This window comes from Malus sylvestris, chromosome 8, assembly GCF_916048215.2.
Source record: "Malus sylvestris chromosome 8, drMalSylv7.2, whole genome shotgun sequence".
NCBI classification, from domain to species: domain Eukaryota; kingdom Viridiplantae; phylum Streptophyta; class Magnoliopsida; order Rosales; family Rosaceae; genus Malus; species Malus sylvestris.
This window is the reverse complement of record NC_062267.1, coordinates 1016505-1040199: the sequence shown is the minus strand read 5'-3', so window position 1 is coordinate 1040199 and position 23695 is coordinate 1016505. Positions and strand designations below refer to the sequence as shown.

Sequence of the window (23695 nt, the reverse complement as noted above, 5' to 3'; positions counted from 1 at the left end):
TTTCAATCTTCACCAAAACTGAGTAAAAAGAAACAGAAAGGGCAATTTAGTAATTACATGCAACATAAAATTTTGATTTTTTTACACTAACCTCACAGCCATGTAAGCATATCATGCCCTATTTAAAAAAAAAAGAAAGAAAAAAATATGCCCATGTCAGAAGTAATTGCCCCATTTTGTCCCATTTTTTGGAAAGGAATCATCTCTCTGGATTTTTTCCACCTAATTCATTAAGTTTAAGGATCCAGTTCATTAAAATTTGATTAAATAGTTACAAATAGAAGTTCATTTTAAAATTATAATAATTTTAGCTGTTAAATCAAAGTCCAATGATCTGGATCTCCGAATTTGATAGATTAGGAGGAAATGATCCGGAAAGAATCCATTTCCCCATTTTTCATAAACGAATTGTTTTTTTAGAATTTTAAAAATTAATCACACTCTTCAATAAAAAAAACAAAATAATATAAAATTGTTCCCGCACACAGTACACGTGGGCATCTGCTAGTATATATATTGGAGAAAAGGCCCAAGCCCATGATGAATAAGAAGGCCCAAACAACCAAAGGTTGCCCACCGCTCACAAATACAATATTTCTCAGGGTGACGGCAGGAAGGCGGGGCGAGCGCATTCGAAACTCACCCGCATGCGTTTCCCGCTGTTGTGTCACTTGACCGACGCCGCTTCCTCTCTCTCCTCGCGTTTCGAGTTCCATTCGCGTTTGGCTTCCTTCTTCCCTTTAAAACTTAAACACTCACAAATTTAAGAGTTAATTAAATTCGCAAAACTAGCAAACGAAAACCCTACCTCCTCTTCAATTCTTCTGCTGCTCCCTCCTCCGCCATGGAGACGGAGGATCCCAATCGCCTCCTCCGCCCGTCGCAATTCCAGTTCCAACTCCTCCACTCGCACTCCCAGACTCAGAGCCATATGAGCTACCGGTACTCGCCTTTGCCTCCCTCCCAGTGTCTCCGCCCACAGTTATTTCCCGCTCTCGCTCCTTCCCACGGCTCCGACCGCCGCCGCCTCTCCGGCGACGCTTCTGCTTCTCTCGCCACCGTGGACGCCCGTTCCGCTTTGGCTAAGCTTTCGGTGAGCGTTTCACGTCATCGGCGCCTTCTTTTTTTCGATTGAGATTTCTTGAATTGCCTTCGTGTTTGTTATTGATTCTGTGAAGTATGATCACCGTCATTGTTTTCTTCGTCTTGTTCTTCGTTTTCAAAGATTCGGTTTCGGATTTATTGTATTTGAAAGGTTTAGAGGATTTTACTGCTGCTTAATTGTTTGTTTAGTACTGGTAGCTCATCGGCGCCGTCTTTTTTCGATTGAGATTTCTTGAATTGATTTTGTGTTTGTTATTGATTCCGTGAAGTATGATCACCGTCGTTGTTTTCTTCGTTTTCAAAGATTCGGTTTTGGATTTATTGTATTTGAAAGATTTAGAGGATTTTACTGCTTCTTAATTGTTTGTTTAGTTCGTTGTTGCTGATTATTAGTCGTGGATTTTATTGGACGGCGGCTTAATTTTTCCTTTTTAATTTAAATGATCGATTGGCCATTCTGTCTGCGCTCATTAACTGCGCAATCGGCTTCTTTATTGTGATTTATAGAGATTTTTTCCCTTTTTTCTTACCGTAATAAATTTCCCTACACGCGTGACAGTAACATTATTTACAATCTCAATGATATGAACTGTAAAATTGCACAACTTATACAATCGCAATGTATCTCTTTAGTTAAACGCGTGAGCGAGTAACATTCTTTACAATCTCAATGATATGAACTATAAAATTGCACAACTTATACAATCGCAATGTATCTCTTTAGTTAAAGACTTGAGAATGTCGCTGTTAGTTAAAGTATGCATGACTTGTCTTTGAGAGCACTTGCTGGTGTGTCTGAATGCGATTTCTGTTCATTTTATGGTTGTGTTGTACAAATGTTTCATAGCATACTTTTAGCCTGCTCGTGTATTCTTTTTCCACATCTCTAAATATACAATAATTACTGCAGTTGAGACCAAAACAGGAAATAGATAACGACGCTCAGATTGGTGGGCAAGAAGCTGCTGCTGGACCAAGCAAGGTAATGAAGGGTATCTTACCTCTACCACAGTCCTGCTCAAGTGCAAAGCATAATGGTAAACTAAAGGTTCCTAAGCATACCAAAGTTGGGACTCAAAGATCAACTGCGGACTTTTGTAATGGTCTGGGTCCAGCTCAAGCTATTGGTTGCCGTTTTGACAACTCTTTAGGTAAGTTGAGATTAAAAAGAAATAATTTGGAGCTATCCCTCTAACTATGCGCACACTTAGAACACTTATTACAGGCATTCATTCAGTATGTGCTGTTGAGTATTGATGTTTTCCCTGTATGTGTAGCTCAAGGCTAATAAGGGATGTAATATGTTGTTTGCAGGCTTGTTAACCAAGAAATTTATCAAGCTAATTTACGAGGCCAAGGATAGAACCCTTGATTTGAATAGAACAGCAGAGGTGTTGGAGGTATATCAAATGTCTTTGGTATCATAGTATTGAGACTTTAACAAGCACTTGGTGTTATATCTCATGTCTGGGTAATAACATATCAAATCTTCCTTGTGTAATTGTTTATACCATATTGGTTATTACAGGTTCAAAAGAGGAGGATATATGATATTACGAACGTTCTTGAAGGAATAAATTTGGTAGAGAAAACTTCAAAGAATCACATACGTTGGAAGTAATTTTATCAATCTTCGCTTCCCTTTGTTTGATACTTTCTATGTATGGATTGATCTGACCAGTGCACTTTAATGACAGGGGATATGATGGGCCGACACCATGCGAGCTGGATGATCATGTTTCTAGACTAAAGGTGCTTTCAATTATAATCACTTGGATCGTGTTCATTAGTTAACTTCTTGCTCATTCCCTTTGTTTGATACTTTCTATGCATGATTTGATCTAACAACACAGAACTTTTGGTTTTGTTTCAGGATGAAGTTGAAAGTCTATTTGAGGAGGAATGCAGGCTTGATGACGCCATAAGGTTGGTTCTTTAGAATTTAAACAGACGCTTTGAGATGTTTTCTGATCTCTCTTGTATGTTGAGCTATCAAGACGTTATTTTTCCAGGGAAAAGCAAGAGCTTCTAAGGGCCCTGGAGCAAGATGAAAAGTATAAAAAGTATAGTCTCAATCCTGTTGTCTTTCCTTGCATCAACGTTACATCTTTTTATCTTTTTAATACTTTATAATCCGCTAACATCTCACTTTTTAGGTACTTATTTTTGACGGAGGAAGATATTTCAAGTCTTCATTGCTTCCAGGTCAGTTTTTTCCTGTGAAACTTAAAAACTTTAATTACATAGTGCTTTATTTTTCTACCTGTTCATGAATCTCACTGTTTTCTTACTGGTTTTGTTGTCACAGAATCAAACACTTATTGCAATAAAAGCTCCTCAAGCTAGTTATATTGAAGTTGTTGATCCTGATGAGGTGGGTACCTTCGACGGATGTGGTTTGTGAATTTTGGAATAGCATTAATAGCTAACTCAGTTTTTGATTGATCAGGATATTTCTTTTCAACAAAGGCAGTTTAGGATGATTGTCAAAAGCACGATAGGACCTATAGATGTGTATCTCTTGAGGTATTAATTTCTCTTCCCTGCATAGGCTAAAGCTATATGGATGGTCACAAACATATGTCGCAGAATTTATTTCCGAATTACATGCATAGGCTACGTTTTTACACTTTGGTGTGTAACCTTTATTCTCAATATTTGTAGCAAATACCAATGTCAACTCGAGAGTATTGTTTTGAAGAAAGCAAAATTAGCGGGTTCATCTTCTTGCAATCGTAGTGACTATTGCAATGCGGAAGATGGAGGGATGTCTTCATGTCATCAGGGCGAGAAAAATACTTGTGAAACTCTCAGATTACCAAGCTCAGAGGCATCTTCTGGGATTCAGAAGATTATTCCTTCACATTTCGATGCAAGTTTTTCTTCCATGTAGCTTCTGAAGTGTACTTAGTATGTATCTATCATCGGTCATAGTTAACCTAATTAACTGATTTGTGAATGATAATTTTTGCAGGCCAATGATGATTATTGGTTTAGATCAGAACCTGATGTTAGCCTTACAGATCTATGGGGTAAGCAACTTCCTTCCTCTCTTTTGCCCCAAATCTTTTAGAATTAATCGCCGAGGGCTGCATCTTCCACCTCTCCTTGTAAAAACAAATCAGATTTGGATTAGATGTGGCCATGTAGGCTTACGGGGAATTACTAAAGACTTTCTATATTGGAACCTACAGCGAATTAGGCACGGACCCAAAGCAAAAACCTCCTTCAAGACCGTTCTAAGAAGAGTAGCGCAGCGTTGGGCAATGAACATTGACCGTAGTGTAGATGGAATCAGGTAGTTGATTGTTCCAGACGACATGAGGGATATACCATATTCCTTTCTTGTTTTGCCATACAAAGGTGTAGTTAGAACTTTCTATTGTTTTAGTATAATCTATAGTTACTGCTGGAAAGTTTTGATAATGTGCGGCGAGGATGCCAATTAGATGGCTGCCTGACCATTTAGGCAGCCTATATGTGTCATCTGAAGACTGAGGAATGATGAGTTTTAGTCGAACCATAGCTTATCGACTTTGTAGCTATGGCAGTTGTAGGGGTTTCGATGAAGTTTTTCAAGATCAAGTTTCCGCGTTCAGAGATGCAGATGAGGATTGCTTTCTATAGATGAACGAAAGAAGTTGTATGCATTTTGGAGCTCCGGTTGCGTGATAGTTGGGAATCTTTGTTCGTTGGAGGGGAGGCTTAAACCTACGATCTGGTGAATGCAATATAATTTCGTATGTGGTTTAGCTTGTTTCGGTTACTTATGAACAAGCGTTGGGAATAATGTCCGGTAGGGTCATCGGAGTCAACAATAAGCCGAGGAAGGCAAGGCCGAAGGGGAAGACATCCTACTACCTGATCGTAAACATTAGACATTGGATAGAAGTTGCTAAATTAATTAGAAATTTCCTTCTTTTTTTTCCCAATGATTTTGCAGCAGTGTCTGAATTAGCTTTATGCATAATCAAGGTCAATGAGCAATACGTGCCTCGCACGTCATCATTAGTGAAGAGCTAATCTCGTCTAATCTTTTGTTCATTAAAAAAAAAAAGTCGAGAAATACAGTGTTTCTGAAGCTACATTCCCCACGTTTTGGCGTGAACGATTCACAACGGAGTTAGGCTCGTCTACCTGGGCTCCAATGTCGAAGATTTGGAATTCGAAGGCCCAGATTTGGCAGAAGCCCATATTCAGCGAGCCTAGAGAACACCTTGGAATGATAGGTATACCGTTACGGTGTTGTTATGATCCAATAACAGTGTCACTTGTTAATTTCACCCTACATGACATTGCGGTATTGGATTGACTTGCAACTGTGATGGTGTATCAGGTCCATTTAGGTCTTACTCGTTCGGTTGACTCGTTGATTGATTAGATAACGCAACAAGATGATGTCATGTTGTGATATTCTTTCAACGTAGGCTTTTACTTATAAGCATCAGGGCCGGCCCAGGCCCAGTGCAGGTGGGGCGACCGTCCAGGGCCCAAAAAAATTAGGGGCACCAAAATTATTAGGGTGTTATATTTATATATGTTTTTATAAGAGTATAAATTTATAAAATTTGATTCAAAGACAAAGAAATTTAAGTAGAAGTGGTGGTTTGTCATTTGAAAATAATAAGGAGGTCTTGGGTTCAAAACACTATGTGTGCTTATTTACTTTCCTTTTTTTTACAAATTTCTTTTTATAAGAGTATAAATTTATAAAATTTGATTCAAAGATACAGAAATTTAAGTAGAAGTGGTGGTTTGTCATTTGAAAATAATAAGGAGGTCTTGGGTTCAAAACATCATGTGTGCTTATTTACTTTCCTTTTTTTACAAATTTTTTTATAAGAGTATAAATTTAGAAAATTAGGTTTTCATCCTTATTTTTACTACTCTATTGATTAAAACCTTATTACTTTTCAATTTTTGATCAAGGTCCTTTGTATTAATAATATCATTAATTATTTCATTAATAAAATATTTTTTATTTATAAATATATTCATTTAATATTAAAAATGTTACAATTAGTATATTTATATTTATGGCTAAATTTTTTATCATATATTTTTATTTTTAGTTTGTACCCATTTTTAATTTGCAACCCTTTTTTAATTTGTACCAATTTTCCTTTCAATTTTAATTTGTACCCATATATTAATTTCTTTTTGTGCCCATATTTTTTAAAGTTTTATTTGTATTGTACCCATATTTTTTAATTTATTTGTACCCATTTTTATTTTTGCTAAATGTACCCATTTTGAAGAATGTACCCATGTTTTGATACAATAATTTTTTGGTTATTTTTTATGAATGTACCCATGTTTACACACACACACAATAGTATATTTATATTTTAATATTTTTAATCCCACAAATTATGTTTTTTATTTAAAATCTCATTAATATAAACAACTATAAATTTTAATTTTTAATTTAAAAAATATAGTAACGTACATAGAAATAAATTATCAATTAATTTTAGGGACTTGGATCAAAAATTGAAAACCAACAAAGTTTCAGTCAAAAATTGTTCATAACTAGGGACCGCATCCAAAGTCTCCCAATGTATAATTTAGTACCCATTCATTAATAATACATATCAATTAAAGACTAGAAAACATCATTATTTTTTAGTCCCATATTGACAAGGTTAGTAAATAAGAAAAAAACACCTCACGATTTATTCAAAAACATATTCAAAGTTCAGATGGAAAACAAAACTCATCATCTATCTACTTATAAGCCCGAAGTTTTTTTGTTTCCCTCTCTCAATACAAAATAAATTAGTCTTTCTGTGTTTCTAAATTATTGAGTTTGAAGTGTTTTTCTAAGTATAATTTTTTCGATATCTTATATGTGAAAATAAATAATTTTCTTACATAAAGTTAGGGCACTTTTTTTTACGTCGCCCCGGGCCTCAAAAATCTCTGGACCGGCCCTGATAAGCATGTCGATACGATATCAAACAATTACATAATCGAAGAATCAATAATACTAATAGTATAGTTATTATCTTGTTCATACATGTCACATGGTCTGACATTTTGATCTAAGGTTATGTGTTTTATAAAATTAGTAGGTGGTGACATATTACATGAGGGAGGTAATTGTGGGGTCGTTATTTAATCTGTAATCCAACCACTAGCCTTCCTCGACATGATTTAAAAGGATTTGTAATGTCCGACATAGCAGCTAGAGTTGGATATGCTGTCACTGCAAGTCGTTTATTTAAGAAAAGCCACCAAAATTTTACCTAACTTCCCAGTTCTTATCTACGACGGATTTTAATACTAATACCATCAATTAAAGTAGGATTTCAATGAGAGAGGATCGTTGCTGGATTCTCTTTGTGAGGATTTCGGAAATCCTCAAATCATATATGTTTATCGTATATCATGCGATCAGTTTTTATCAGGTATCGTTTATATTCAATTTTAAATAAAAAAATTTACAATAATTTCTAACTGCATGATGTACAATGAACATATATGATTGGAGTATCTCCACAAGGATTTCAATTGGCCATGTACTCACAAACCACAATAAAGACCATACAAATCACAATCAGATTTGGTGGAGCTTAGGTTACACGTGTTTAGACCCCGATGTTGATCATTTTCTCCTCTCTCTCATGATTCATGAGTCAAATTATGTACTGTAAGACCAACGGAATGAGTTCGTAATACGATTTTTTTAGTATGCACTGGTAAATAGTGCATATTAAAATCCTTAGCTGTTAAATTTTTAGTTGCTGTAATTATGTTTTTTGGTAACAATAAGTCGAGGGAGGTGGGAGGCTACCTTATTTTAGGATCAGAGTACATCACAAGCTTTTTGAAGACTTATAGAGAAGGTTTTAGTTTCTTTTTTAGTTTTTATAGATCACCTATCAAGATGGATTACTACAGTGAAACTGAAACCTAGGTCATGATCTAGCGAAGAGAACGATCTTACCAACTCAACCAATCCTTGTTGGCTTAGCTATTGTATCTTTGGTCGTACGTTCAACGTTACATTCATCTGGTACATGTCATACACAAAACTGGAGCATAATAAAATTTTGCCATTTTATATGAGAACCGCCATGAATTAATTTCTTTGAATGGAAAACAGTAAAAATCAGCTGTGGAGTTGCACTTATTATTATAAAAGAGAGTAATTGATGGTAGAGATAACAGTTTGCCCATCCCTTCTTCCCAAATAATGCATACAACAAAGTAGGTAGATGGTGATAACAATTATCAAGTGACTTCAATTATCTTTGGTCATTTTTTTTTTTTGACAAAAAATAAAAAATTGACCAAATCCCCTTCCCAAAAGTATGTATAGTTTCACAAATGAAAATGATATGGACTAGTTTAATTAATTGTTTTTAGCGGGTTTTGGCCTAGTTCCCCCGTTTGTTCTACTTTTCCTTTTTTCTTCTTATTATTAATAAAATCTTGTAGAGGGGGGACGGGCGGGGGGTTTCTGGGTGCAACGGTCCTTTCTCCTTTGGGAGAGGGTTGGTGCCTCGCACGCGACTGTTGACGAAGAGCTAATCTCGTCTAATCTGTCTCTACAAAAATTTAAAAAAAAAATTGTATAGTTTCACAAATTATAAGAACACACTATTCTCGACTCTAGCCAACTCGGTTATGTCCAAAATATACTTAAAGAATTGCTACAGTAAGTAAGGACCGCTTCAAATTTTCCCTACATTGGAAAGAATTATAAGGGAGACTGGGGGTATGTTTTGTACCAAAAAAGGAAAAGAGCAGAGAAAAATAGATAGTATTTTTGCTCACCACCCTTAAATAACGGTGACGCTGATCACCCTATTTATTATCGTTGAATAAATTTAAATTTCGAAATTTGTGCAATAAATAGACATAAATCTCAAAATTTAAATTCATCTAATAGTAATAAATAAAGTGATGAGCAAAATTGCACTCAAAGAAAAATATAGAGCATTTGAAGGTTTATGAAAAGGACAAGCAAATAAGTAAAAGAAGTAAAGAAAGAAAAAATGGGTGGGGGTAAAGGGTAAAAGGTATGAGAAAGACATGCCAACAAACAAACATAAATAATTACAGGCACATGAGGGGAAGAAGAAGCCAGGGGAGGGGAGGGGACGATTGTCCCATGAAATGCAATGCCATAGGATTATTTGGACCACCACTCTATCCAACTGCTTCCACTAGCTATGATTTCATTTGCCAGAAATGTGGAATCCAAGGCTTCGAAAACCTTCCCCACTTTCTACATGCCTCTCCCTTTTTGTCTCTTACGATGAAGAACAACTTTGATGACATGAGTATAGTTTTAACGTAGTATTTTGTGTTAGATAAATGCTAAGAAGATTCTCTTAAAGTGAGACTCTTCATAGAATCTCTGTCACCTCACAGTTTAATGTCAATTTTCGTGGTAAAATTATGAAACATTGTGCAAAAAACATGAAATGACAGAGAGTTAATGGATAGTCTAGCTTTTGAGAGAGTCTTCTTAGTATATTCCTAGGTGTTAACAATCAATATTATGTAAAAGTAAATTTAAACATTACAATATATCATTGACACGACATACCACGATGAGAGCGTGCCAGTACCGTGAAGTCTTTCTCCTCATATTCTTTTGGAGAAAATTGTAGCAATGATCTCTCTACTTTAACCCAATTGGAGTAATGGTCATTCAACTAAAAATATGTGACCATTGGTCACTTAATTCATCAAAACGTGCAGCTATAATCCTTTTTGTCAATTCCATTAGAAAATCCGTCAAAATGAGTCATGTTGTAAGAACCATTGCTACAATTGGGTTAAAGTTGATGGACCATTGCTCTAATTTGGTTAAAGTTAAAGGACTATTTCTCCAATTGGATTAAAGTTGATGGACAATTTCTACAATTTTCTCATTTGATTTTTCATATTTGCTATTTGATTCACCCTCACGTGCGTGGCATGAGACTCATTTCACCGGAATTTCTAACGGAGTTGACGAAAAAGACCATAACTGCACGTTTTAATAAGTTAAGGAACCATTGGTCAAAGATTTTTAGTTAAATGACCTGCTTTGGTACCAAGAAGAAAGTTAAAGTTCCATCATAAAATCAATTGATAATTTAGGGAGTAGTCAAACTTACTTATAAGCCCATCCAAAGTCTTTATTCTCATCAGTGTATGATTCATTCTCAACATAATTATTGCTCTAATTGAATTAAAATTAAAGAATCATTACTACGATTTCCTCTATTCTTTGTAGGTAAGGGTTCTTTTGGCTTCCTTGTGGTTGACAAAAACACAAAGGAAACACCCTTGTTCTCTTTGGTGTGATTTTTCACTTTAATACCAGTAACACAATTACCATCAAGTCTCTTTTTTTCTGCTCTTGTAAAATGAATGATGGAATTGACGTGTAAATGGACACTCGATGGCCACGGTAGACTTGGGAGAATCTCATTTATCATTTGCACTTTTTAACTTTAAATTATTTGTCGGATTAAAATAAAATGCTATATCTTGCTTCTTTTTGGAAACAGCGAAAAGGGTTAAAGGAGCATAATCTTTTACTCGTGAGAACTACTAGATTCATCTTAATGTCTTATTTTTCTACTTATATTTTGATCTCGTCTATTAAAAAAAATTTAGAAAATTAAAATGTTACTTCTCCACTCACTGATATTCCTAAAATAATCTCTAATATATTATCTAAAATTATAAACTTGTCTCTTAGAAAAATATATATGATTTGAACATTATTTTCTTACATTTTCAATGAAAATGTCATCTTACACTTATTCAATGGAAACATCGTCTTCTATCTCTTCAATGAAAACGTCATCTTCTAAGTTCAATTTTTTTGTTTTCTCTAAATGAAAAGAGATGGAAATATGAGCTAGAGTTTAAGGGTAGATAAATGTTTCTAAACAGAGGGCGGGAGTTAGAATCATTCCCAACGTGTTTATTTAACAAAATAATTGCGCCCAACTTTTTTATTTTTTAAAAAAGATAAAGTAAAAAGAGGGTGGGAGTTAGAATCGCGCTCAAACTTTTCATTTTTTTTAAAAGATAAAGCAAGAAGAGGGTGGGAGGGCTGGTTTGATATTACTGTACTTTGAAAAAAAAATTATTTCTGCTGTGTTGTGAGAATAAACCCATTTTTGCTGCTTCACATTTTTAGTTTTTTTTTCACCCAAAACTGTGAAAATAAGCTGTTTTTAAGTGTTTTCCAAACACCTTTTTGAGCTCAGCTTTTTTTTATACCCACTTTTTATAAAAGCACATTAGTACCAAACCAGTACTTAGAACCTCGTCCAATTTATTATTATTATTATTATACATCTTTTAAGGTCCTTATTAGTCATTTTACAAATGAGCAAGCTTGTAATTAAATAGTTTATTAAAAACTAGATGAGAAAATAAGACACTGAGATGAGAATTACAGCACTATACTCTATTATATTATATCAGATAGCCCAACTCCTCTGTCAGAGAGCCTTACCAAGCTAGCCTCTAGCTACCAACTCCAGCCCAATTTACTTGCTCCAAAACCCACCGTCTTGTTGAGCGATCTCGTAAATTATTAATATTCTTCTTCATTCGTAAAGAATATCTTTTTTTGTTCAACTCATATAAATGACAAAATTGATACTTACTTAACTTAGTATTGTGCTATCTCGTTTACAGTTAAGTTCAAATTGTACTCTTTCTAATTTAAATCAAATTAGAAAATAGCTCAAGCAAAATAAAAATCCTAACCTCATGGTCTCTAATTAATAAAAGGGTTATGGTCACTATGTTATAAGTCAAAATTTATTTTGTTCACTCTGTTTTTTAATTTAGCCAATTTGATCACTGTGTTGTTGAAGGTTGATAATTTTGGTCACTTTCATAGTTTGAAGTTAAAAATATATTAAAATATTCATTAAACAGATAAAATCAATAAAAGAATTTGAAAACTTAATTAGCAAATAATTTAATAGTTTTTTTAACTGCAAACTAATGGAAGTGACTAAAATTGTTAACTTATAACAACACATTAATTAAATTGGCTAAATTGACAACACAATGACCAAAATAAATTTTAACCTATCGCACAATGAACAAAAATGTTTTCACCCTTAATAAAATTCGAATGGGTAGGATCAAATCATATAGAACCTCATATGTGATTAGACAATCCTATTCAATTGACAACAGTCAAATGTTATATTTATTTCGAGAAATGCTAAGAAGATTCTCTTTCAAAGTGGAACTTTTTATAAACTCTTTGTCATCTAATATTTTAACATTAATTATCGTGTCAAGATTATAAAACACTATGACACATGAGATGACAGAGAATCCATGAAGAGTCTCACTTTTTTTTTTGAACAAATGATATTATTTACATTAAGAGCGTTATGAAGGAGTAAACTAAGTTTTATAGTGGATGAGTTATAATAATGTAGTTCAAAGACGAGAATCAAACATAATACATCTCATTTACTTATAAAGAAGAATAACATTAGACAATTGTTCAGTCCACTTTCTCCTTAGCATTTCTCTTTTGTTTTTGGGACAGAGCGGTCAAATCATAGAGGTTACCGTTATTTCCGTAAGCAAATTTTTTATCCATCCCTGTCCATTGTCCCATCCCAATCATATACTTTCTACTCAATCACAACATCTTAACCCACCTTATTAGTTGACCAAATTGCCACTAAAATAATGGTTTTTCTATAAAGTACCTCTCCCAATGCTTATTTCTTTTAGTCTCAGAACAGTCACGATTAAGTCACAGAATAACATCATATTCAGATTTTTTTTATAGAGAAAAAAAAAAACGTTAGAGAAGAGTGGAGGATTTGAAGGACATAAAATTCTACTCCTCTTGAAGTGGCAAAGGACAGAAAGCAAACCATGCTTCAAATGGAAATTTGTCAAGGCATCAATGCGCATCCTGAAAAGTTTCCAATCGCACTGTCACGTGATATCACAAATTTATTAATGTCATAATATCTCACTCCACTTTTTTAAATTATAAACCAGATTGATAACAAGTGCGAGTTTAGAGAAAAAAATAATAATTTATATAACACGTGTATATTATTATTTGTCATTTTGTAATAATATAATGTTATGTAAAGAGAAATTTACACGTATTGTTGTATTAGCATCACAGGTCACCACGATCGCGGTGTAGCCCTATCCTGTAAAGATGCAAAGGAAGAGGAAACGTGAGCCGTGAGTTTCAACCTTAACGGTGATTAAAGCCCTAGTGCGTATCGCGTGGCGTTGGTAACAATATACACACGCACACAGCGAACCGGCTCTCCGTGATGACGGAACCGAAAGGCAAAGACTCACCGCTATATCAAATCCGACGCCAAAGGAGCAAAAGCAAAACCAACGAAACATAAGATATGGTAATTTAAACGGCACAAACACCTCTCTCTCTCTCTCTCTCCTTCTCAGTCTATTACGCCGCCGACACCGTAACGGTTCTTCGAGCCTTTCATCGGCGCCGTTCTCCCGCGACGGCGATCTCCGACCTGTCCGGCGATTCGAGTTTTCTGTTAACTCTCTCACTGCTCAGTGCCTTCTTTCAATCCGCTGATTCCGTTCAAATTTCAAATTAGTCTTCGAGCGGTTCTCTCTCTCTCTCTCTAAAACTCTAATTGTTACTGTTTATTTTTTGAATATTTTCGTGAACCGATTTTATTTCATGAAAAATGAGATTGGATGATATCTGGATTCTTATCAGCATCAGATTATTGCATTCATAATTTCAATTTAGGAAATTAAATTGTTTTTTTTTTTGCCTTTTTTTCTTAATTTTTTTGCTTTTAGTTCTTGTAATGCGTATGTTGTCTCCAAATGTTAAGAAGTTTTAATTTCTGTGCGGTGTAATCGTATGCTTCAGTGGCTGTTCTTACAAATCTGATCGTTCACTTAGCTCAGTTGAATTTGAATTTGAAGAATTTGAATTTCGGATTTTGCTAATCCCAAATTCAAATCCAAGCTCAAGTTCAACTGAGCTCACATACATTTTCGTTTTGGTTTCCAGGGATTTAGAATATATTCAGGTCAAATACTTGACAAATTCCTCGAAACCGAAGCGAAAACAATGTGCTTGAAGATCAACATTTCTGAATATTGTATCAGCTTTACCTATTGTGATTTTGTTCTGCTCTTAATTTGTTGAATGGTTATGTTGATCGAAAACAAATTCATCCTGTTCTGCTGCTAAAGTTCAAGAAGTATATCCGAAAATTGAAATGTTGTATCTCGAAAAATCGGGAGTTGTTTGGTATTGAAGTGAGCTATTTTATGTTTCTTTTCGTGTATGACCAAGCGGTTATTTTCGTGTATGGGCAGGTACGCAAAAGATGATAGGATCCTTTCTTACCAGAACACTTGTGTATGTGAATGATTGACCCTCGCTTTCTGGTTGCGTTTCAAAGGACGTTTGATTATTGTCAAATTCTGACCTTCCCCGTTTTCCATGTTGGCACTTGACAGGATGGCTCTTGGCTATGCTTATCCAGCTTATGAGTGCTACAAAACTGTTGAAAAGAATAAGCCGGAGATTGAGCAGCTTCGCTTTTGGTGCCAGTATTGGTATCAACTGCGTCTTGTGTCTAAGATAGTTATCTATTTGTCCTTGTGATTTGTAGCGATGACCCGCTTTTCATGCTTGAATTTCAGGATTTTGGTGGCTGTTTTGACTGTATGTGAGAGAGTTGGTGATGCTTTTGTTTCCTGGTAGGGGATTTGTGTTTGGATGTTGCGAGATTTCAAATATGCTTATTTTGTGCCACTTCGTTGTCTCATTCTTTTTTTTTTTTTTTTTTGTTGTTGTTTGTTTGTTTCGTGCAGGGTTCCCATGTATAGCGAAGCTAAGTTGCTCTTCATTATATATCTGTGGTTTCCGAAAACAAAGGTACAGGATTCCGTAAGGGATTTTGGACTGAGATTATTAGCTTATTTAATTGTTTGTTTATCAGTATAACTTTCCTTATACTCACACAACTATCTCTGTGTTGCAGGGAACGACCTATGTGTATGATTCCTTCTTTAGACCATATCTTGCGAAGCATGAAAATGAAATTGATAGGAACTTGTTGGAACTAAAAACTAGAGCTGGTGACATGGCCATTGTGTATTGGCAAAGAGCTGCAAGCTATGGTCAGACGAGAATATTTGATATCTTGCAGTATGTTGCTGCACAATCGACACCAAGGCCTCGCCCTGCTCAGGTACGATGACATGATTTGGACTTGGTGTTTTCAGTTTTACCATTATGTCCCATCATTATTGATTGCAACATCTCTGGCCACCCAGTCAGTTGGAGCAAGTTATCAAAACGTTATTGTCCTTTTATCATCCAGATGTTGATTTTTTTGTGCATGTTGAATTGTTATGTTGGCATTTTAATTCTAGGCTTTTGCCTTTTCACCATCTTGTCTTTAAATTAGTCCTTTCAAGTACTTGTTCAAGGTTATTTTGTTTGAACTTCGGGATATTGTGTGTGTGTTTATATATATTTCTTCATTTAGTTACAGATGATCGTTCATGCCTTGGGGAGGTTGATACCGGCTTGAAAGTAATGCTTTGTTGTTTCATGAGTTATTGATTGTACGTCGCATCTCTTTTGTACCCTGCATTCCGGTATGCGTGCGTGCATCTCGCCTTCATTGCACGATATTTATTGTTTATTATTACCATATAGGCCGTACTGCGCTATACAATGTGGAACCGCTCATCAAGGAAAAAATTATAACAAGGTTTTTGCCTCTGCTGAAAAAGTTACTCTTGAAATTGCAGCCACAACAAGGTGTTAGGCGCCCACCCCCTGCTGCTCGCCAACCCACCACACCACCTCCAAATCGCCAGCCTGCTGCAAGTACGCAATCACAACCAGAGGAACCGCCGTCTCCCACTTCCAGTACTTCTTCAAGCAAGGACCAAAAGGAGATAGTGGAAGCCTTAGCACCATCACCAAAGCCTAAACCTGCCCCTCAAACGGCAGGTTCAATTACTCAAAAAGCCACAGCAACAGCAGCTGCATCTGAATCATGTAGCCAAACCACCCCAACTGAAGAGGCTGCAACGACGCAGACTGACGCAGCACCATCCTCTTCGGCACCTGAAGAGACAAATCCTCCCCCGAAAGAGACGGTCATGGAGGAAACCATTCGGGCCACGCGTGGAAAGTTGAGGAAAGCACGCTCTGGAGGAAACCGTTGAAATTTCACATTTTTAGATTTGCGTAGGTGGACAACGATGGTTCTTTGAATTGTTGCTGTAACCGTGATGTAAATTTGGCATCCTCTGCTTTCTATTTCATTCGTTTTTTGGTCGCTGGACCGTGGACCGGTCTGATGTTTCACAGGGCAGTTCAAACATCAAACTCGCATATTGCTTCAATTGCACTCGGGATGTCAAAATGACGGTATTTCAATCTAACAATGCGGTGTCGTGTGAAAATGTTCAGTACAGTGGCACCTAGGGTTGGATGGTACACAAACACACGAGGAGTCCTCCTTATGTGGAGAAAATTTTCAATGTGCCGAAAATATAACTCGATACATCAAGTGTCATAATACAATTGATTGGATTTTTTTTTCAAGTTTCTAATCAATTGTCTTATTACACTTTGTACACCAAGCTGTGTTCCTGGCACATTGAAAAATATGCCCCTTATATGAGGGCAAATTTTAAGGTTCACTCGTCAAACACAGAACAAGACCCCCATGTGTTGCCTTTTGTCCAGCTCTTACCCATGGTACCACTCGATTTTGTTTAAGACATATATGCAATTGAATGGACATAAGTTTTTTCTTCTTTGTAAGAATGATCTGACCAATCACGTGATTAGACTGTCCTACCGAATTTTCTTCTCACGATTAAAAAAACTCTCTTATTTGAGGGTGAATTTGAAGGTTCACCCGTCACACACAAAACAAGACCCTGGGTATTGCCCTTTGTCCTGTTCTTACCCATGGTACCACCCGATTCTGTTCAGGCCATATACAATCGATTAGACATAAGTTTTTCTCTTTATTAAGAATGATATGACTAATCACGTGATCAGACTGCCCTACTGAAATTTTTCTCTCACGATTTAGATGGGTTGGACGCATCTAAATGGTATTGAGCTTCCATACAACTTATTCAAATTCCAAAGAATTTTCTTTTAGTTTTGTGTTTTTTGGTTTTTTTTATAACTAGGGAGCCACGTAGGAGGAACGTTGAGTTTGTGATAGGAAAAGCTTTCAACTGTTTGGTGGCTGAAACTAGAGGCAACTGCCAACCCCACATATCCAAACTCCACCATCGCTCCGCATTCGCCAGAAAATTGACGTGGAAATGCCGCAAGCACCGTCACTCCCCCGCCTCCACTCTCCCTTCCTCTCTTGCCCCCTCAAGCTCTCCACCTCCCCTTCTTCCTTACGCGTGCCCCACAAGTTTGCAGGAAATCAACGGTCGCCAAAGTCGCATCCAGGCATCAGAGCCATTGATCTCGATCAAAACACGGTTTCCGTTCTTTCCCCGCTCCTTTTCCTTCCAAAATCTCGATTTCGAAGGGTTTTGTTTTGGAATCTGACATAAGCATGAATTTCCAGGTAGTGGCAATCTCAGTAGGGTTTGCGAGTGTTGCGGTTGGGATTGGCATTCCGGTTTTCTACGAAACACAGATCGACAGCGCTGTGAGTCCTTTTGATTCGGTATCTAAATACGATTAATTAAGTAGTTTGTAGATAATTAATTTAACATTAGTAATGCTAACTGCAGGCTAAGAGAGACAACACTCAGCCATGCTTCCCCTGCAACGGAACTGGCGCTCGTAAGTAATTAGCAAACTAATTTACTTGCAGCTATATTTTTTGGTGAAGCATGCAAAGTCTCGCTTCGGAAATCTTACAAAATAAATCACAACTTATTTTACGCGGTTTCAGTACTAATTGCATCGAGACCTTATTGAAAAAGAAAAAACCCGAACTGCACACGTGCTCAAGTTTGAAACAATATCGGTGTTTGAATTAGATACTCATGTGTCAACAACTCGTAGTTCCGGTACTCATGTGTCGTGCTGTTTAAGTCTCTGTCAGTGTCAACTGATGAAACTGGACGACCGTACGTCGTTGTGTGTCTCAGAAAAATGCAGATTCTGCACGGGGAGTGGGACGGTGACAGTAGAGCTTGGCGGGGGCGAGAAAGAGGTGTCCAACTGCATCAACTGCGAAGGGGTCGGTTCGTTTACGTGCACAACGTGTCAGGGTTCCGGGATTCAACCTCGGTACCTTGATCGCAGGTACCATGATTCATATATTCGGGTCGTATTCGATCGATCAGTTATGCATGAACCTAAACTCATTCGTGTATATTTTGTGTTGGAACAGAGAGTTCAAAGACGATGACTGATCGAGGTCTGCTGGGATATTCGATTCTTTCTCTTACTTGTGTTTGTTGTTTTTCATGATTTTCATTTTCTTCATTCTTCTCTGTACAAGAGTACGCAAACAAAGATACGAGGACCTATTTTGTCGAAAGCGGTATTCTAAACTATACTAATCTATTAGGAACGGAGTTTGAATTTCGATGAAAGGGGATCTGAATTTAACATTAACTAATTGGTTTAATTCACCTTTGCATACAATTACCAATCGTAAAATTCACAATTGTGAAGCATAAATGTAGTCGCACTTACTAGAGCGGACGTGCTTCTCTTATGCATCAACATTCAAATCCTCTCTCCATAATTTCATTTAGTTTAGAGTAAACTAGCATTTGCTTACACAATTCATGTGTATGAACACATTTTTTAAGAAAATGAGAAGGAGAGAGGGAGAGAGAGGGAACGTGGGGTAGTTGGACGTTTTTGTTATTGGTTTTATTTATTTATTATTATTTAATATTGGAGGTACTTTAGCATCACCTATAGGTAACGCTTCAATAAAAAAAGTAAAATTTGAACTTGTGAAATTACACTATTGCCCATCATTTTTTTTTGTGTGATAAAAAACTAAGTAGTCTTTTCATCATCTTTTGGTTGACAAAGAGGGTTTCATTAATTAATAAAGATTACTGTCGGACAAGAGAAGAAAAAAAAAACTAAGTTGGGCTTTCGTTAAAACGTTGATATTAATAAAAGGAAACGTAAAGAAAAATCTAAATAAACCTTTGGTTTTAATGAAAAATGATAAATAAATGTGCAGAAAGTAGTACCAGAAAAATATAAAAATATGATTTTTCGTTTAAAGTAAACAGTACATCAGTATCTGGTTAAAACTCCGATTAATAAACTGTTGAATCGGCCTGTCTTCCTCTCTGGCCGCCTCTGGGTATAGAGAGAGAACGACGTCGGATTGACTTGGCAGCACCTGGCTTCCAAGTTCCAACTAGGGTTTTTGCAGGGTTCCAGACTTACAAACCAGCTAGAGAGAGAGAGAGAGAGAGAGAGAGAGAGAGAGAGAGAGAGAGAGTGGAGAGAGAGGGAGAGGGAGAGATGTTGTACATTGTAGGACTGGGATTGGGGGACGAGAAGGACATAACTCTGAGAGGATTAGAGGCTGTGAAGAAATGCGACAAGATTTTCATCGAAGCCTACACTTCCCTCCTCTCCTTCGGCATCTCCTCCGACGGCCTCTCCACTCTCGTACTCTATCTCTCTCTCTCTCTCTCTCTCCAATTGCTTGCAAAACTTGCTTAATTTTTCAAAAAGTTTGAACATTGTCAATGTGCAGGAAAAACTGTACGGAAAGCCAGTGACACTTGCAGATAGAGAAACTGTGGAGGAAAGGGCCGATCAAATTCTAACTGCTGCTGCTGCTTCCGACGTCGCTTTCCTTGTCGTCGGCGATCCTTTTGGGTATGTCCTCTCTCTCTCTATCTGTTCAACTGGTAAAATCTTGTATGGTGTAGCAATTTGTTTTGAGCAGGATTTGAGGAAGCAATTTAAATTTAGTTCCCAAGAATGTTGGAATTATGATTGAAATAATAACGACTTATGTTGATCAATTGAGCTTTTTCCTTGCGTAATTCGATCTGTAACGCAGAGCTACGACACACACTGATATTGTGGTTCGAGCCAAGAAGTTGGGGATTGATGTCAAGGTGGTGCACAATGCGTCGGTGATGAATGCAGTTGGAGCCTGTGGATTACAACTCTACCACTACGGAGAGACAGTTTCGATACCATTCTTCAGCAATACATGGAGGCCGGATAGCTTTTATGAGAAGATTCAGAAAAATCGTGCGCTTGGGCTGCATTCGCTATGCTTGTTGGGTTGAGTTCTAGATACTTGCTTAAAAAGTGACACCGCTGATGCTTATCTTACTATACACTCTCATCCCAAGTTGGCTTCTTGAAAGAGATGATGGAAGCAGAATAAAGTGATAGGCGGAGTCTGGCTAGCTAGCTTATATTATCTGTGTCTAAATCACACACCTAAACCAAGAACTAGTCTTTATTTCGTGCTGGGTCTCCTTACACGAGTCATCACGTTTAAATTTATGAGAGGTCTTACTAACACTTGAAAGCCATGACCAATAGCCAGGAGTCCAAGACTAATAATAGGGGCCACACGTGAGATAATCTTTGAATTTACTGCATGGTAATTCTAGAGAGATTATTTATTTGAATCGTATTTTGTAGATTATATGATGTAGTTGTTGTTGTTGATGGTTGGATTCTTTGTTTAAATTATGGGTAATACTAGAGAAACTGTCTATTTAAATTATATGACATAGTGTGGTGGTTTACAATGTGATCTAAAAAATTAATCTACCTAACATTTCTCTTAAATTATCACTGCATGTAGTTATGTCTTGATGGAGGGGTTCATGTTTGACTTTGACCAATAAACAAAAACTCACCAAGTCACTAACTTCGTCATCACCAACTCCAAAGTAATTAACTGGTGTAGAACAAGTTCACCGCTGTCACAGGGATAAATCCGTATGTATAATATTATTGTATTGAAACGCCACGATAGTAATAAAACAATGCATATATAGTTGACAGATGATAATTGCATGCAGATGCAACATGCGCGAGCAGATGCACACTCAATATTACTTCTCATTGTTTGGATTGTTTGAATTGAACTGTGCAAAAGCCGATTAATTTATGGCATCAACGTAGTGATCGCTCATTGCAAGATTAAAACAAAGATAAAATAGTTATGGCGGATAGTATATATAATTGGAAACAAGTAGCTAGGGTTTCGCAAAAATCATGTTTAATGTAATCCTCGTTGAGATTACTGACAAATCTTGCACGTACAATCATGTTAATGATAGATCAGTGGCGGTCCATAGTCCATACTGAAACTGTAATTTCTAATTAATTAAGGCTCGTGCAAAACTTTCTTCTACAGCTTAATTGGCAGTCCAACTAATCGTACTTATACTAATTAGTGTTAGCTAATAACTCAGTTACTAATAAATTAATTAGTAGATTAGCATGCATTGACAGGTTGATAATTATTGGAAGTCTATCAACCGAGGTCGATCGCTTTCTACACTTGAACTAATTAACTGGTTTACCTTAATATACTGAATTATTGTAGAAGAGAGATCAGCCGGGGCCAGCAGATGTTTGATTAGTATTATTAACCAGCTGAATATCCATCAACTCAGATGCATCCTTTCGGGTCTTTTCGCATTATGGGGGTTTCTGTTTACTATCGGGTTTTCGGCCAGACTCTATTCTTGTTACGCTCTTTTCGTAGAGAGATTTTTCAGTGTGATCGAAACACGGAATGATAAACCACGTGTCACTATACAAATGATGAGATATGTGTGTTAAAAAGTTAATAACTTAAAATATAAAGTTTCCCACCACTTATATAAAAACACGTGATGTACCACTTGTGTTTCAGTTACAATGAAAATTTTCTCCTTTTCGAATCATTTAGGCGCTCCGCCCTATGCTTGAGTAATTAGTTTAGTTCTACAATGTGGTATTAATTTATAGCATTACTCATTTTCAGATTATGACTTCATCACCTTTTAAGTGTCGGCCAACATGCCTCGATTTCAGTGTTCTAGTTGAATATTCGGGTCGTGATATGTTAGCAATAGCACTATAGCCAAGTTAATACCCACCTTGTAAAATGTTAGAACACCCCCACGAGAAATTTTTCATTGTGACCGGAACACGGGTGATACATCACGTGTTTTCATATAAGTGGTAAGAAATTTTATATTTAAAGTTATTAATTTTTTAACACATATATCCCACAATTTGTATAGTGACACATGGTCTACCATCTCGTGTTCCGGCCATACTGAAAAATCTCTCCACCCCACATCTTAACTAATGACAACAAAAATGAGAATATTATAATATGTTGTCTTGGCCTTAGGTTTGTAATCTTTTGACATTGTTCAATAAACACAAGTTCTCTCTCTTTCTTCATATTGTTTTCCAACGAAAAAATATTGTTTGATTTTCCTTGTCAATTGTCATACTCATATCCTTCTGCATTGGACACCCTAGGTGTATTTTCGAAATTTCCTCATGCCCCGCTATCTGGCCCAAAAATACGCTTCATCCGGAGACCATAAACATATTATGGTTTTCAGTTGATAGCGGACACCTACAGCCCAAACAAACATATTTTGTCATTAAAAGTAGCAACAAAAAATAAAAATTCAGAAATTCTATCAAATCCATCAGAGGTTCCTCTCACCTCACCTAGTCTGGTTTGTATTAACAATTAACAACACAATTATGAAAAGGTATTTGGAACTAATTTTTTTTTTGTTTAATAAAGGATGACTTCATTTAGTCTGGTTATCAAGTTCATTGGACGGGTGCTTGCTTAGCTCATGATTAATACATTTTCTTTACTTTAAGGAAGAAAGTACCAATTAAACACAATTATGATGTTGTGCGAAAATCATTAGAACAAACCCTGGCCCTCCACATCATCTGAATTATCCCTCTTCACAAGCTCATCATCTTTCCTAATAATATACCCATTTTCTTGTTAGCATATTTGTTGATTTCCTCTTGAACTTGTATGGAATTGTCATTTTTTTTTCCTGAATTTTAAATTTAGCCGATTACCTTCCTGAACTTTTATAAATAGCCAATTTTCCTCCCAGTGTTAGATTTAAAAAATTTCCATCCATCTTGATCTCATGTACAACACATGCATGACAACTGTATAAGGACAAAAATGATGAAAATTAGATGAATGAAGCATTGGATGAAAATTTTATAATCTAACGTAAGGGGAGAAATTGACTATTTATAAAAAATCATGAGGATAATTAGTTAAAATTAAAATTCAGGGTAGAAATTGGTTAATTTTAAAAGTACAGAAGGTAATGAGCTAAAATTAAAATTAAAAAAAAAAATTGACGACTATATAAAAATTCAAAAGACAAATCAACAAATACATCTTATTTTGTTTTACCATAAACAATTATTAATTATCTTCGTTTCTTTTGCTTTTGCAGGACCATTTGTGATGCTAGAAACTGACAGGGTATGGACCACTTGGATATGAACTTGAGCTAGAAACTGATTCACATCTTTTGATTTTATCGTGTTGAATTGACTAATAGAAAGGCAATGATTAGGGTTAGCTTTCCTCAGGCAAGCAGGTACCTAGCTAAT

At 36.2% G+C, this 23695-nt stretch overlaps 4 protein-coding genes across 5 annotated transcripts; all 4 read left to right on the top strand.

Moving 5' to 3' along the window:
- The first annotated feature begins 596 nt into the window (after positions 1-596).
- On the top strand, positions 597-5120 carry LOC126631039 (transcription factor E2FC). 2 transcript variants are annotated; one of them, XR_007626214.1, is made up of 14 exons: positions 597-1093; positions 2015-2255; positions 2419-2504; positions 2633-2721; positions 2802-2856; positions 2978-3030; positions 3117-3167; positions 3261-3309; positions 3413-3478; positions 3554-3630; positions 3769-3976; positions 4079-4136; positions 4299-4412; positions 4474-5120. XR_007626214.1 is itself a non-coding variant. In XM_050301196.1 (13 exons), the coding sequence occupies exons 1-13, from the start codon at positions 845-847 to the stop codon at positions 4304-4306; spliced, it is 1290 nt and encodes a 429-aa protein (XP_050157153.1). In that variant the 5' UTR covers positions 597-844; the 3' UTR covers positions 4307-5120. The 2 variants fall into 2 exon arrangements, 1 of the variants encoding a protein (XP_050157153.1); XM_050301196.1 differs by having other exon boundaries at positions 4299-5120.
- An 8329-nt stretch (positions 5121-13449) lies between these two features.
- On the top strand, positions 13450-16421 carry LOC126633375 (putative HVA22-like protein g). The gene is made up of 7 exons (XM_050303954.1): positions 13450-13707; positions 14437-14479; positions 14581-14679; positions 14767-14823; positions 14938-15001; positions 15108-15317; positions 15886-16421. The coding sequence occupies exons 2-7, from the start codon at positions 14448-14450 to the stop codon at positions 16306-16308; spliced, it is 885 nt and encodes a 294-aa protein (XP_050159911.1). The 5' UTR covers positions 13450-13707; positions 14437-14447; the 3' UTR covers positions 16309-16421.
- Positions 16422-17275: 854 nt separating this feature from the next.
- On the top strand, positions 17276-18614 carry LOC126631617 (protein disulfide-isomerase LQY1, chloroplastic-like). Its single transcript, XM_050301739.1, has 5 exons — positions 17276-17598; positions 17688-17771; positions 17857-17908; positions 18220-18376; positions 18465-18614. The coding sequence occupies exons 1-5, from the start codon at positions 17431-17433 to the stop codon at positions 18484-18486; spliced, it is 483 nt and encodes a 160-aa protein (XP_050157696.1). The 5' UTR covers positions 17276-17430; the 3' UTR covers positions 18487-18614.
- A 743-nt stretch (positions 18615-19357) lies between these two features.
- Positions 19358-20417, top strand: LOC126632624 (probable diphthine methyl ester synthase). Its single transcript, XM_050303076.1, has 3 exons — positions 19358-19720; positions 19809-19933; positions 20121-20417. Exons 1-3 carry the CDS (start codon positions 19571-19573, stop codon positions 20353-20355), a joined length of 510 nt encoding a protein of 169 aa, XP_050159033.1. The 5' UTR covers positions 19358-19570; the 3' UTR covers positions 20356-20417.
- The last annotated feature ends 3278 nt before the right edge of the window (positions 20418-23695 follow it).

Bases quoted from the DNA above. Each gene is read 5' to 3' on its own strand.
- LOC126632624 (XM_050303076.1), top strand. From the start codon at position 19,571: ATGTTGTACATTGTAGGACTGGGATTGGGGGACGAGAAGGACATAACT. The intron at 19,721-19,808 runs GTACTCTATCTC...GTCAATGTGCAG, and splicing joins CCGACGGCCTCTCCACTCTC to GAAAAACTGTACGGAAAGCC. The intron at 19,934-20,120 runs GTATGTCCTCTC...TCTGTAACGCAG, and splicing joins GTCGTCGGCGATCCTTTTGG to AGCTACGACACACACTGATA.
- LOC126633375 (XM_050303954.1), top strand. From the start codon at position 14,448: ATGATAGGATCCTTTCTTACCAGAACACTTGT. The intron at 14,680-14,766 runs GTATCAACTGCG...CTTGAATTTCAG, and splicing joins CGCTTTTGGTGCCAGTATTG to GATTTTGGTGGCTGTTTTGA. The intron at 14,824-14,937 runs GTAGGGGATTTG...TGTTTCGTGCAG, and splicing joins GGTGATGCTTTTGTTTCCTG to GGTTCCCATGTATAGCGAAG.
- LOC126631617 (XM_050301739.1), top strand. From the start codon at position 17,431: ATGCCGCAAGCACCGTCACTCCCCCGCCTCCACTCTCCCTTCCTCTCT. The intron at 17,599-17,687 runs GTTTCCGTTCTT...ATGAATTTCCAG, and splicing joins TTGATCTCGATCAAAACACG to GTAGTGGCAATCTCAGTAGG. The intron at 18,377-18,464 runs GTACCATGATTC...GTGTTGGAACAG, and splicing joins CCTCGGTACCTTGATCGCAG to AGAGTTCAAAGACGATGACT.
- LOC126631039 (XM_050301196.1), top strand. From the start codon at position 845: ATGGAGACGGAGGATCCCAATCGCCTCCTCCGCCCGTCGCAATTCCAG. The intron at 2,722-2,801 runs GTAATTTTATCA...CTTTAATGACAG, and splicing joins AAGAATCACATACGTTGGAA to GGGATATGATGGGCCGACAC. The intron at 3,168-3,260 runs GTATAGTCTCAA...CTCACTTTTTAG, and splicing joins CAAGATGAAAAGTATAAAAA to GTACTTATTTTTGACGGAGG.